The sequence below is a fragment of the Eutrema salsugineum genome, unplaced genomic scaffold (genome assembly GCF_000478725.1).
Source record: "Eutrema salsugineum unplaced genomic scaffold, Eutsalg1_0 scaffold_12, whole genome shotgun sequence".
In the NCBI taxonomy this organism is placed as follows: Eukaryota; Viridiplantae; Streptophyta; class Magnoliopsida; order Brassicales; family Brassicaceae; genus Eutrema; species Eutrema salsugineum.
Genome location: NW_006256895.1, coordinates 1,754,503 through 1,767,762, shown reverse-complemented (window position 1 = coordinate 1,767,762; position 13,260 = coordinate 1,754,503). Strand labels below are relative to the sequence as shown.

The 13,260-nt window shown below is 40.5% G+C and overlaps 1 protein-coding gene across 1 annotated transcript; it reads right to left on the bottom strand.

The window, feature by feature from the left end:
* On the bottom strand, positions 1 to 3,290 carry LOC18025391 (DNA polymerase epsilon subunit B). Its single transcript, XM_024160283.1, has 13 exons — positions 3,028 to 3,290; positions 2,768 to 2,936; positions 2,524 to 2,677; positions 2,298 to 2,429; positions 2,068 to 2,142; positions 1,556 to 1,660; positions 1,343 to 1,423; positions 1,120 to 1,250; positions 940 to 1,034; positions 761 to 860; positions 550 to 664; positions 347 to 457; positions 1 to 242 (listed from the first exon to the last, which is right to left on the bottom strand). The coding sequence occupies exons 1-13, from the start codon at positions 3,185 to 3,187 to the stop codon at positions 102 to 104; spliced, it is 1,569 nt and encodes a 522-aa protein (XP_024016051.1). The 5' UTR covers positions 3,188 to 3,290; the 3' UTR covers positions 1 to 101.
* Positions 3,291 to 13,260: the final 9,970 nt, after the last annotated feature.

The following is a 13,260-nucleotide window of genomic DNA, read 5'->3' as shown; positions in this document are numbered from 1 at the left end:
TTTAATAAAATTAAAACCCTAAATAAAATCATGATAGGGTTATAGGCTTGCATATACAAACAAAAATAAACAAATATAAGTTATTGTCTGAAAAGAGAAAATCACAGAGCAGAGAGTTCGACTTCTTGAGTGGAAGGTCGATACGCTACGAACTTGCTATCAGTTGAAAAAGAGCCTGGATTGAAACATGTTGTTCCCCCAAATTTGCAAACCTTTTGCTCACTCTTGTCACCTAATACTATCTGTTTTACAACAACAACAACAATGATCCTTTGTTTCAAAGAGGGTTTCGTGCTTCCAAACTAAGCAGAGTTCAATTTAGGATAAGAAGATATAAGGATTATACCGTATGAGGAGTTGGGTATAGTCGAAGAGAGTGATCATAGTTCCAGATAATGGGTTGCACCATGAGAGGTAGAGGGCATAGATGGCTCTGATGAGTTATTGTGTAGACAAGCTAAACAAACAAAAATTTTAGAAGTTTCAGATTATCTGTCATTACCCCGAAAACACTTATAAAATTCAAAGTTGGAAGAGAGATGTGTTTACGTGTTGAAAGGGGTCGTCAGTTTCTTCTGAGCAAGGGGTTATTAAGCATGAACGGCGCATCTGGTATAGAAGGTCTTTTCGGAAGAAGACAATCTCTTGGTTGTAGAACTTTACTCTGCATTTTAAAAAGAAAGATCATTACGGCAGCTTTTGTGTGTTTGATCCATATCAATACATCAAATGCTCTCATCATTCAGACCATAGTTCATACCTGCAAGGATTGCTTGAAAATATCGCATTGGGAATAACGTCTTGAATCTCTTTGGTTAGATATTTTGGTAAACCGCATCTTGGCAAGACTGTAGAGGGACCTGTTAGATAATTTTACTTTCTATTAGTCATGTCTTCTCATGGACCCTAGTTGTATTTAGATAGTGGTGGAGATGGTACCTGCGTCATCAGGACCTGGAATGAATAAAAACCGACTATTCTCTTTTAGCCGTGGATGGTCTCCAATCATTCTCCCAAGCTTACCAAACTGTTGCCTGAAATGGATAAATATCATCACGAATATACAAGAACAGTTTTTCCATAACAGTTGAGAAAAATCTAACTATAATGATCTCTTACCTAAGGCTGGAATAAGAACCAAACGATAAGTTGCATGGGCGAGAACAAAAGTTTCCCATGAAAACAAACAAAGAAGGCACTATCTCCACACTTTCAAAACCATCAAGAACCTTTTCCAGCTTCTCGAGAACCTTCTCTACGGACAACACATTTTGGCGATCAAGCAATCTCTTTAAGCACAAAATATTGATGCTAAAATACAATAGTTGGTGCTCCAACTGACCTCTTCGTCATCCAGCCATATGTCAGACAATATGACAAATGTGTCATTAACTGCTTGTTTTTCTAGGTCTGCAAGTCTAATCTGTGATAAGAGGCAAAAAGAACATGTTATTTATGCTGTTATTGCTGTGACTTACCTATGTAACACATCGGACTACAAATTTTACAACTTTCTCAATCCAGAAGTAGAAAACTACGACGACTCAAGGATTACCGTCTCTTCTTTAGTTAGCATGCCACCTCCAAAAAAGTCGTATCCAGAATGTGTCTTTAGTGTTTTATCCCTGTCTTCTAAAGGAGGAAATCCGCATGTAATCACCTTTACCGAAACATGAGAAAAAGCTTTTAGAATTAGAAGAGGACGAGTTAGTCAAAACGATGTATTTTGAACTTTTCATTTAAAACTGAGCTTTGATGCTTTCATTCCGCTGATCGTAACATAAATTTTCATCTTGCATGGAGTCTATAAGTGTTTTTGGAGACTTGTGTTTGTATTGTTGGTCACAGAGGACACCATACACCCGACTTAGTTCTATATTCCCACCTATAACTAACACTTTGATCTCAAGATGAGCAATAAATTAAAATCATAGAACCTAAGCATATTATGCATATATGATATATCTCCCTGGTCTAACAGTAGTCAAAAGTACGTAACTAACTCAGAATGGGGCAGAGGAAGGCGCAGCAGCAAATTAGATGTGCTACCTTGCAGCTCTAGTTTACCTGAAAAATACCGCTCTGCATTTCACCTTCTGCCAAAATTATAGTATTCTCTGTGAAAAATCCTGTGGTTATCTTGTACTGATTGTCAAAGAAAAGTACTCATCGCACAAATAACTCAAATTGCAATCCTTTGATATGCCTTTATCATGTATGAAACTGTAAATATTCTGCGGAGATGCAGTGTCCACGTTTTGCAGATTTTCGATACTACCAACTTAGAAAAAGGATATTGCTTTGGACAAATCAATCTCTACAGAAGCTGAAAGGTCTTCCAGGTAGAAATGTCCATCTTCCAGCTGTGATATCACGCCCATCACCCATTTCCTCCCAATTTGAACTATTAGAGACTGGATTGAAGATATCTACTAGCAAGAACATGCAACAAAAATACTCCTTAGTTTCAGCTTCAACACAAGAACACAACGGAAAACAGGAACATTGAAAACTAAGACCAACCTCATAGTTCTCAAATTGCGACATCTCAGCATCAAATGCTGGCCTAGAAAAATGCTCTGCGCGAGAAACTCTCTGCGACAGCAACATGAATCGTTCCCTGTATACCGATGTTTTCGAAGAAGCCTCACCGTGAATAGGCAGAGTACTCGTATGCCTAGAATCAACATAATACAATTCCAATCAGTGACACAGTCTCAATAACACACTTTCACAATGAAAAATTCTACTAAGTAGAAGGTCTTACTCGATGAACTGCCTCTTAACAGCATCGTATCGGTACTTAGGCACCATAAACGCGTCGATGACAGCCAAGGAAGAACCATTAGAGGTAGATTCCTCCGCAGCGTCATGAGCTCCCAACAAGAGATTAATCACTCTTTGAATTGATTCCGCATCGACTATGGAAGAATTAACTGCAACATTTTTCACACAAAGAATCGATTTAAGCAGTCGAATACGAAGGAAGCAAAATACGCATAAGAGGCAAATCAGTGAGTGTCGTACGATTTTCCTGCTGGAGGTGATCGAGAAGAAGATCGATAGCTTCTCCTTCATCGTCGTCGGGGAATTGGTCGGCGAAGGCTAGAATACTGTCTAGGGCATCCATCTTGAGATTGTACCCTCTGATTTTGAATTTCTTCTGTATCTTCTTCCTCATACTCATTTCTAACTTACTACGAATCCAACACACACTCTCTCTCTCTCTCTCTCTGAATCTGTGAAACCTTTTCGAAAGTCCTCAAATCGGAGGGAAAACGAAAATATATCGACGGCGTTGGTAGAGGCAAAGTGAACACAGAGGTTATCGAAGACGGCGAATGGGCTTTTGGTATGGGTCAGAGTTTTAGATCACTTATGGCCTGTTTAATAAATATAACTTTACTCTCCAATAGAAACATAAATTCAAATTCATCACTCTACAACATTGGATCAGGATTTTTTTTTTGGGTACAACATTATTGTATGATTTTCTTTTTAAAATATCATGTTATTTTAAAAAGTTGTAATCGTTGAAATCTTTTGCTTTCGGTGTTTTAGGCAGTCGTCTAGGTGTTGCCTAGCCATTGTGCGAAAGAATTCTGTTTAGCTTTGTCTTTAGGTGCTGGTTGTAGGTAGAGCATGTTATTTAGTGCGCTCGACGGCGTTTAATTGAGTTTGGTGGTTTATGTGGATTATTGTCATTAATAAACAAAAATGATTACCGCATGTTAAAAGCTAAACCATCTGTAATATAAAACCTCTTAAGATGTTCAGAACATTCCCACAAGGATCCTTATTACGATCTAGAATCGGAGAAGAAGAAGTTGAGAGAGATAAAGTTTGTTGAAGAATATTTTCTCTTATTCCTCAGAAATGTGACCGTTTACAATATATATACAGTTGTAATGTGTAAACCAGTCTAAACCAACATCTAATCTTAATTTACAGTTGAACCAGCAAAAGGAAACTGATACAATCTTAACCGGACATAAACCACCTATAACTATATCCTCCAATAGTCCCCTTCAAGATCAGCTTTGAAAGATATTCTGAAGACTCATCTTGGATTTAAGATGTTCAAATTGGTGAGGAAATATAATAGTGGTTTAGTCATAATGTCAGCCACCTGGTCTTCTGTCGGAACATGTAATGATCTGATGATCCCTTTATCCAATTTCTCCCGAACAGAATGACAATCTGTCTCTATATGTTTAGTACGCTCATGGAAGACAGGATTAGTTGCAATACTAATGGCAGCTGTGCTATCAGAAAAGAGGATATGTGTTGAAGAAGAAGTTACCCTCAAATCTTTAAGCAACTTGATGAGCCAAACCATTTCGCGTGCAGCAAGAGAAAAGGCACACGGTATTCAGCTTCTGCAGTAGAACATGATATGATGTCTTGTTTCTCCGACTTCCAGGAGATAAGTGAAGAACCAATGAACATACACATACCAGTTGTAGAGCGTCGGCTATCTGGACAAGCAGCCCAGTCTGAGTCCGCAAATCCTTTTAGTGTGATATCAGAATCTGCAGAGTAAAACAGTCCTTGGCCAATAGTTCCCTTAATGTACTGCAGAACCTTGTAAACTGCCTTGAGATGAGTCGATCGTGGAGCTGAAGAGTACTGACAAAGCTTGTTAACCGCAAAGGTTATATCAGGCCGAGTGATCGTCAAATACATCAACTTTCCAACAAGACTTCGATACATCTCTCTATCATCCAACAAATCACCATCGGTCTTAGACATCTTCAAGTTAGGTACCATGGGAGTGGAAGAAGGTTTACAGCCTAACATCCCAGCTGAGTTCAATATCTCCAAGGCATACTTTCGTTGACATAAAGAAATGCCTGTAGAACTACGAGCAACTTCCAAACCCAAAAAATACTTAAGAGTGCCAAGATCTCGTAATTTGAAGTAACCTTTCAACTCAAGTGTCAACTGTGTAGCAAGGTCAGGACTAGTGCTGGCAATGATGATATCATCGACATATACCAAAACAGCAATGAAGTTTGTATCATCACAGCCTTTAGTAAACAATGTATGATCCCCATCACCTTTGACAAAGTTCAGATTTAGAAGAGCTTCAGAAAACTTCTTGTACCACTGACGAGAGGCTTGTTTAAGGCCATAGATGGACTTCTTTAACCTCAACACAGCATTCTTTGGTAAAGAGCCCCCCTTTCTCGCAGCATAACCTTCAGGTAATCTCATGAATACCTCTTCTTCTAAATCTCCGTTTAGAAAAGCATTAGAAACATCAAGTTGAGATAGATGCCACTGCTTGGATGCTGAAATCTTCAATAAGAGTTTCACAGTGGTCAACTTCGCAACAGGTGAGAATGTTTCCTTGTAATCCAAACCCTCCTTTTGGGTATACCCTTTAGCAACTAATCGAGCCTTGTATCGCTCAAGACTTCCATCTGCCAAAAATTTTAGAGTAAAAACCCATTTACAGCCTACCGGTTTCTTCCCTGGAGGAAATGTTGTAATATCCCATGTATTAGTGGATTCCATTGCAGTGAACTCTTTATCAACCGCTTCACACCATTATTTAGACTTCTTTGCCTCAGAGTATGATTGAGGGATTGGAATTTTGGTGATATTGTTAATATAAGAGTTGTATGGAGAAGATAAGTGGGAATATGAGATAAAGGATGACATAGGATAAGTACTATTCGACTGTAAGGAATAACAGTGATAGTCTTTTAAGTGGGCAGGTATTTTTCTTTGACGGGAAGATGAATTTGGTGATAAGGAAGGAGTAGAAATTTCTGGTATAATCGGAGAGGAGTTTGAGGAAGATGGAGTGTTACCTGAAGACAAAGAAGATGGTGTGAAGAAATCCGAATCAGCTGTGGTGATCGGATCTTTAACCAAAGGGAATATGTCTTCATGAAATGTAACATTCCGTGAGATGAATATCTGATTGCTTTCTAGATCCATTAGCTTATATCCTTTGTATCTTGAAGGATAACCCAAGAATAAGCATGCCCTTGACCTTGGCTGAAATTTGTGTCTCTGCTTTGGTGAAGTGGAATCATAGCATAAGCAGCCAAAAGTACGGATCTGATCATAAACAGGAGCATGTCCAGTAAGAATCTCATGAGGAGTCTTGTTTTGAAGCAGAATAGAAGGTGTTCTGTTTATAAGAAACACGGCTGTCAAAATACAATCTCCCCAGAATTGTAGAGAAACCCCTGACTGAAACAACAATGCTCGAGCTACGTTCAGAATGGTTTGGTGCTTTCGTTCAACTACAGAATTCTGCTCCGGAGTCTCAGGACAAGAATGGAAAGATTTGATACCCTTTTTTTGATACAAATCTGTGAATTTTAATTCCGGTGCATTGTCTGATCTCACAGCTTTAACTTTGGCAAAGTATTGATTCTCAACATGTTTGATGAAATCTGGGAATACTGTAAGAACCTCTGACTTCGTCTTAAGCAAATATACCCAAGTAGCACGTGAGTGATCATCCACTATAGTAAAAAAATATCGATATCCATCAATAGTTTCAACTGAAAATGGTCCCCAAATGTCAATGTGTAACAACTCGAAGTTTTCATTACAACGATTATTTGGAGAAGGGAAAGAGAGTTTCTTCTGTTTGGCAAGATGACAAACATGACAGAAAGCTGAATTCTTATTCTTGTGCTTGGTAGTTCCCAAAGCATCTGAGATAACATCCAACCTTGAGAAAGATGGATGACCGAGCCTCTTGTGCCAAACTCCAACATCCACAACTGCATTCACTGAGACAGATTCGAACATTGTGTCAAGCACATAGAGGTTTGCTATTCGCTTACCCTGTCTAATCGTCAACTCCCTGGTATGATCCTGAATTTCACAAGACGTTTTGTCAAACACTACTCTTGAACCAACATCTGTAGTCAGGGAACTAATGCTGAGAAGATTCAGTCAAAATTCAGGGATAAACAACACATTTCTCAAAAGAAGATGTTTGTTTATTTGAACTGAACCAATTCCACTGATCTTAACAGTTGATCCTGTTGGCAAGTTTACAAAGCTAACAACAGAGGTGTCAAGTGAAATGAAGTGTTTTCTATCATATGACACATGATGTGTGGCTCCAGAGTCAATCACCCAAGAACCATGGCTAATGGTTTGGTGAGAGACTGTTAGAATGCCGACAAAACGAAATGTAGAGGAAGAGAATTGAATACCCGAGGGAGCTGTGTTTGATTGTTGGGACACATTTGCAGAGGAACTGTTCACTTGATGAGGTTGTAGCTGAGAGCTGAACAAAGCAATGAACTGTTGAATCTGGTCTGCACTGAGATTACCAATGAGCCCTTCCAAATTTGGTTTAGTAGCTTCAGTAGAAGACATCGTCACCTGAGCAGTAACAGGTTGTTGTTTCTGTGCCTGAACAGATGATTTTCCCTTCGGAGTGTAACCAGAAGGAAATCTATGCTTCTTGTAAACCCACTTTGTTGCAAAAAGAACATATGGGACGACCTTTGTTAGGACCAGTCTGAACATAACAAATCATTTCAGAGTGATCATTCTCAGATACCTGAAATGCAGCAGGAGGAACAACCGTAGTGAAACTTCTTTGACTATCATCTTGGTCAAGAATGTTGTACACTTCAGCGAGACTCGGAAGAACTTTCTTCATGATTATCTGTCTTCGAATGATTGCATATGATTCATTCAACCCAGCCATAAACTTGACTATCTTGGCTCTCTCTGCCTTCTGTTGCAGACGAGCACCTTTACCACAAGTACAAGGTTCATCGGCTTCCTCAGTACTTTCTAAATTACTCCACAAAGTCTTAAGAGTAGTGTAGTAATCAGAGAGAGACATGAATCCTTGGCGAAGATCTTGAATCTCCTGAGTGAGATTGAAAGTCCGAGGGAGGTTAGTCATGTGAAATCGACTATGCAGATCACGCCATATATCTGTAGCATCATTGAGCCTGAGAACACTACGATAAATCTGAGGCGAGACAGAATTCAACAACCAGGATTTTACCATACTGTTGCATCGAGACCAGATACGAAATCGAGGATCGGATTCTAAAGGACGCGGTAAAGTTCCATCAACAAATCCAATCTTATTCTTCGCATCAAGAGCAATACACATAGCAGCATTCCAATCATCATAGTTAGATCCATCAAGACGAAGAGATATGATCTGCAAACCTGGATGATCTGCGCTATGCATATAGAACGGAGATTGACTCGGATCTTGTGAATCAGACATTGCAGTGACTTGCGAAGCTCCGGAAACTTCAGTTTGAGCTACCAGAGGTTGAATCGGAGGAAGATCTGCAATATTGGAGGTAGATCGAGTCGATTTGCGACCTGAACTCGTCGTGGCTTTCGAACGAGTCGATCGACGGGGAAGAGATTTGACAGACACCATTACAGCTTCAAAATGAACCGTAGAAACCGAAAATGGAGCTCAAAATAGGAGAATCAAAGAAGAAACTAGAGCTTTGATGGCTCTGATACCATATTACGATCTAGAATCGGAGAAGAAGAAGTTGAGAGAGATAAAGTTTGTTGAAGAATATTTTCTCTTATTCCTCAGAAATGTGACTGTTTACAATATATATACAGTTGCAATGTGTAAACCAGCCTAAACCAACATCTAATCTTAATTTACAGTTGAACCAGCAAAAGGAAACTGATACAACCTTAGCCGGACATAAACCACCTATAACTATATCCTCCAATAATCCTCTCTAAACTGTTAAAAAATATAAGGACATCATTGTAACATCCATATCCCAGGCTTCCTAAAAAAACCGGAGAAATCGATAGGTTGGCCATCTAACCACATTCGGTCAGACGCCTGGTTTGGTCCAGATGGTGAGCCTCAGGTCTGCCAGGATCGAAAACGCCCAGGTAACAATCAACAACATAGACTTAAGCTGATCTTTCACCTACACCTGATAAGACAAGGGAAGAGGAGGGGTGAGTAATGGGGATTACTCAGTGAGAACCAGACCAGACTCCCTTCCCACTCATTTATTTCCAACCAACATGTCAAGAATAAATCCAACAAGCAACACACAAGCAACACACAAGTATCCTAGCGATGCACAAACAACTAGCAAGCAATTGTGATGTCTCCAACCTTGCCAGGTCACACAGACAGGCACTGCCAGGTCACACAGCGGGCTCTATATCGCCAGATCACAAAGACAGGCACCAGGTCACACAGACAAGTTCAACATTGCCAGGTCACACAGACAGGCTTCCAGTCATATAGACTCCGGAAGGATCGGCGTACCTTCCCCCACCGTTGAACTACCGCTTTAGTCACACAGACAGCAATAGCCCAGCAAACAAGTCCATACCTCGGCACATCACCACCGAGATGAACACCTGATCTAGCTACACTACCAATCACTAACCACACATCAGGGTGAACAATCAAATATGCTAGTTCTTCCTCTAATGAGATCCTATATCATTTCTTCAGATTTACACATGGATCTAGCTAGATGCACAAGAAAACAGCCTATGCTCATCAGATCTAGACCTCACACACCAGAATAAGACAAATGAATAAAAAGAAGACCCTAGATCTAATCCTCACCTTAGCAACAAAGTAGATCTGGACACCCGATACAAAAACGACGATATCTCCTGGCATAGATCTCCGATATGGATGAACTCGGTCTCCTTGGAAAGCTGACACTCGGGGCTACAGATTGATAGGTAGTTCGTCTCGTGGATCCACACGGTTCTCCGGGAAAACGTCATGGAAGGAGGCGGCGGCGGCTAGGGTTTAAGAGAGAAGAAAGAGGGAGCGAAGCTGATGGGAGAGGAGAGAGCAGCGGCAAAGGGAGAGAGGAAGAGAAAGAGAGAGAGATAGAGGGAGAGAGCCACGGTGAGAGAGAGAAATAGATGATGGCGTGGCTGAGAGAAAGAGAAGAGAAGATGAGAATGTGGCTAGGGTTTCCCAAATAGAGAATGAGAGATTAGAGAGGTATTTATAGTTAGGGTTAATTCAGATAAGCTAGGTTAATTTAGATGGACTGGCTTAATGGGTTAGATTAATGGGCTCGCAGGAGACTAAAAAAGAGATTAAAGATGGGCTTAATTAAGAAAAATGGTTTAATTTAAGTAAACTGAAAATTGATTTATCGTAACAACCGACCCGGCGGGTCGGGGTGTTACAATCTTCCCCCATTTAATGGGATTCGTCTCCGAATCCTAAGAGAGAAGTTCCCGAAAGGAAATTCGAAAAGGCTAAAGACCAAGGAAAAATAAAAGCACAAGGGACAAGAGGAATCTTGGTCGCAGGAGGAGAAGGAAATAAGAAATGAATCAGGAAATGGAAGCAGGAAATGAAATGGATCTAAAAGGAAAAATCAGAAATGGAATCAGAATGAAAAACAGGAGTGAAGAATTCAGAAGGAGATTAGGAATGGAACCACAAGGAATAATGGCACCAGAGAGGATAGAGGCTGAGAGGACAAAGGACAAAAATGAGGCCAAAAATGGAGCAAGAAAGAAATTAGAAATTGGATTAGAAGGAAAGGCAAAAATAATGTCAGAGGTGGAATCAAGCGGAAAGGCTGAGATGGAATCAGAAAAGACTCAGAACAGGAATTAGAAGTGAACCATGGCACCAGAAAAGATAATGGCTAGGAAATAAAAAGTAGAAGGAGCCATAGGGCACATGGCGCCAAAAAAGAATTGAAGGCTAAGGGTTTAGAACGCAGAGTGATCAACAGAATCGTGAAGGAGGGAGTGTTTAAGGTATGATGCAATAAAACACTTTGAATAAAAGCCAAAAACCATTTTATTAATGTGATAAGGAGGAGTAGAACATTTTCTTTTTTTAAAAAAAAAAGAAAAATGAAAGAACACCAACATGGAATCTAACTAATTCCTATGATATCCTAAAAGCATTCAATAATTGAAACAAACAAATAAAAATAAAGTTCCACTCCTATGAAAACATTTTTTTTTAAATACAAAAATAGAACAATCAGAGGAAGGACCTTCTTCTGGTTCACTACCAGACGAAATGACGACCAGCTCTTTGCTGAAATTCACTTGAGGAAAAGAAGTGAACTTCTTCCGCGCAGGTTCTTGGGTCTTGAACAGAGGTCTAAGGTAAGAGGAAGGAAGAGAAGGAAAAAGAAATATATTGGTTGATATTGCTGAGCAGGATTGGATACACACTAAGGCCACCGTGAAATCCTCTGAATCCGAATAAGAGTGTGAATTTTCCAAAGGTATTCAAGCACATCTGTTCTCTTTGGATGACACAGCTAGGTTCCTCGTCATTCCGAGATCGAACTCGCCTGACTTTTTACAGTCTGACAATTTCTATGGACTCTTGCGACGCCTGCCTTTTAATACCTTAACTATGTAGACCAGGTCTGAACCTAATCATACATGTTGATGGCTGCTATAAAACCAAAGATTGCATAGTCAGGACTGGCATCGCACGGTGTGGTAGTTCCAGAACAACCACCTTGGTACAGTCTGAACCACACCAATAACCAATCTTGCCTAGAGGCAATTTTGTTGCAACTCCAAAAGCAGACTTAAACTACCACATGGTTAAAGACATAGCCCTCTTCCATGCGGTTTCTCGCGTCCTGAACCTGGCCCCTAACAACAAACAAGAAAGAGGATAGATGAAACTATAAGGCCAGCCGTCTATAAGTTGTTGGTTGTTCTAGGTTTGAAAACATTTTAAAACTTTTTTAGTAAAAATGTTTTCACAAAAATATATATATATATATATATATATATATATTTTTTTTTTTTGTAAAACACGGGCGCGACCTCCTAGGACAGAACTAGGAGATCTCCCTAGGCTCTGATACCATTTGTAACATCCCTATCCCAGTCTTCCTAAGAAAACCGGAGAAATCGGGCATGTTAGGTTGGCCATCTAACCACATTCGGTCAGACGCCTGGTTTGGTCCAGATGGTGAGCCTCAGGTCTGCCAGGATCGAAAACGCCCAGGTAGCAATCAACAACATAGACTTAAGCTGATCTTTCACCTACACCTGATAAGACAAGGGAAGAGGAGGGGTGAGTAACGGGGATTACTCAGTAAGAACCAGACCAGACTCCCTTCCCAATCATTTATTTCCAACCAACATGTCAAGAATAAATCCAACAAGCAACACACAAGCAACACACAAGCATCCTAGCGATGCACAAACAATTAGCAAGCAATTGTGATGTCTCCAACCTTACCAGGTCACACAGACAGGCACTGCCAGGTCACACAGACAGGCTCTACATCGCCAGGTCACAAAGACAGGCACCAGGTCACACAGACAAGTTCAACATTGCCAGGTCACACAGACAGGCTTCCAGTCATATAGACTCCGGAAGGATCGGCGTACCTTCTCCCACCGTTGAACTACCGCTTTAGTCACACAGACAGCAATAGCCCAGCAAACAAGTCCATACCTCGGCACATCACCACCGAGATGAACACCTGATCTAGCTACACTACCAATCACTAACCACACATCAGGGTGAACAATCAAATATGCTAGTTCTTCCTCTAATGAGATCCTATATCATTTCATTTGATTTACACATGGATCTAGCTAGATGCACAAGAATACAGCCTATGCTCATCAGATCTAGACCTCACACACCAGAATAAGACAAATGAATAAAAAGAAGACCCTAGATCTAATCCTCACCTTAGCAACAAAGTAGATCTGAACACCCGATACAAAAACGACGATATCTCCTGGCATAGATCTCCGATATGGATGAACTCGGTCTCCTTGGAAAGCTGACACTCGGGGCTACAGATTGATAGGTAGTTCGTCTCGTGGATCCACACGGTTCTCCGGGAAAACGTCATGGAAGGAGGCGGCGGCGGCTAGGGTTTAAGAGAGAAGAAAGAGGGAGCGAAGCTGATGGGAGAGGAGAGAGCAGCGGCCAAGGGAGAGAGGAAGAGAAAGAGAGAGAGATAGAGGGAGAGAGCCACGGTGAGAGAGAGAAATAGAGGATGGCGTGGCTGAGAGAAAGAGAAGAGAAGATGAGAATGTGGCTAGGGTTTCCAAAATAGAGAATGAGAGATTAGAGAGGTATTTATAATTAGGGTTAATTTAGATAAGCTAGGTTAATTTAGATGGGCTGGCTTAATGGGTTAGATTAATGGGCTCACAAGAGACTCAAAAAGACATTAAAGATGGGCTTAATTAAAAAAAATGGTTTAATTTAAGTAAATCGGAAATTGATTTATCGTAACAACCGATCCGGCGGGTCGGGGTGTTACAATCATA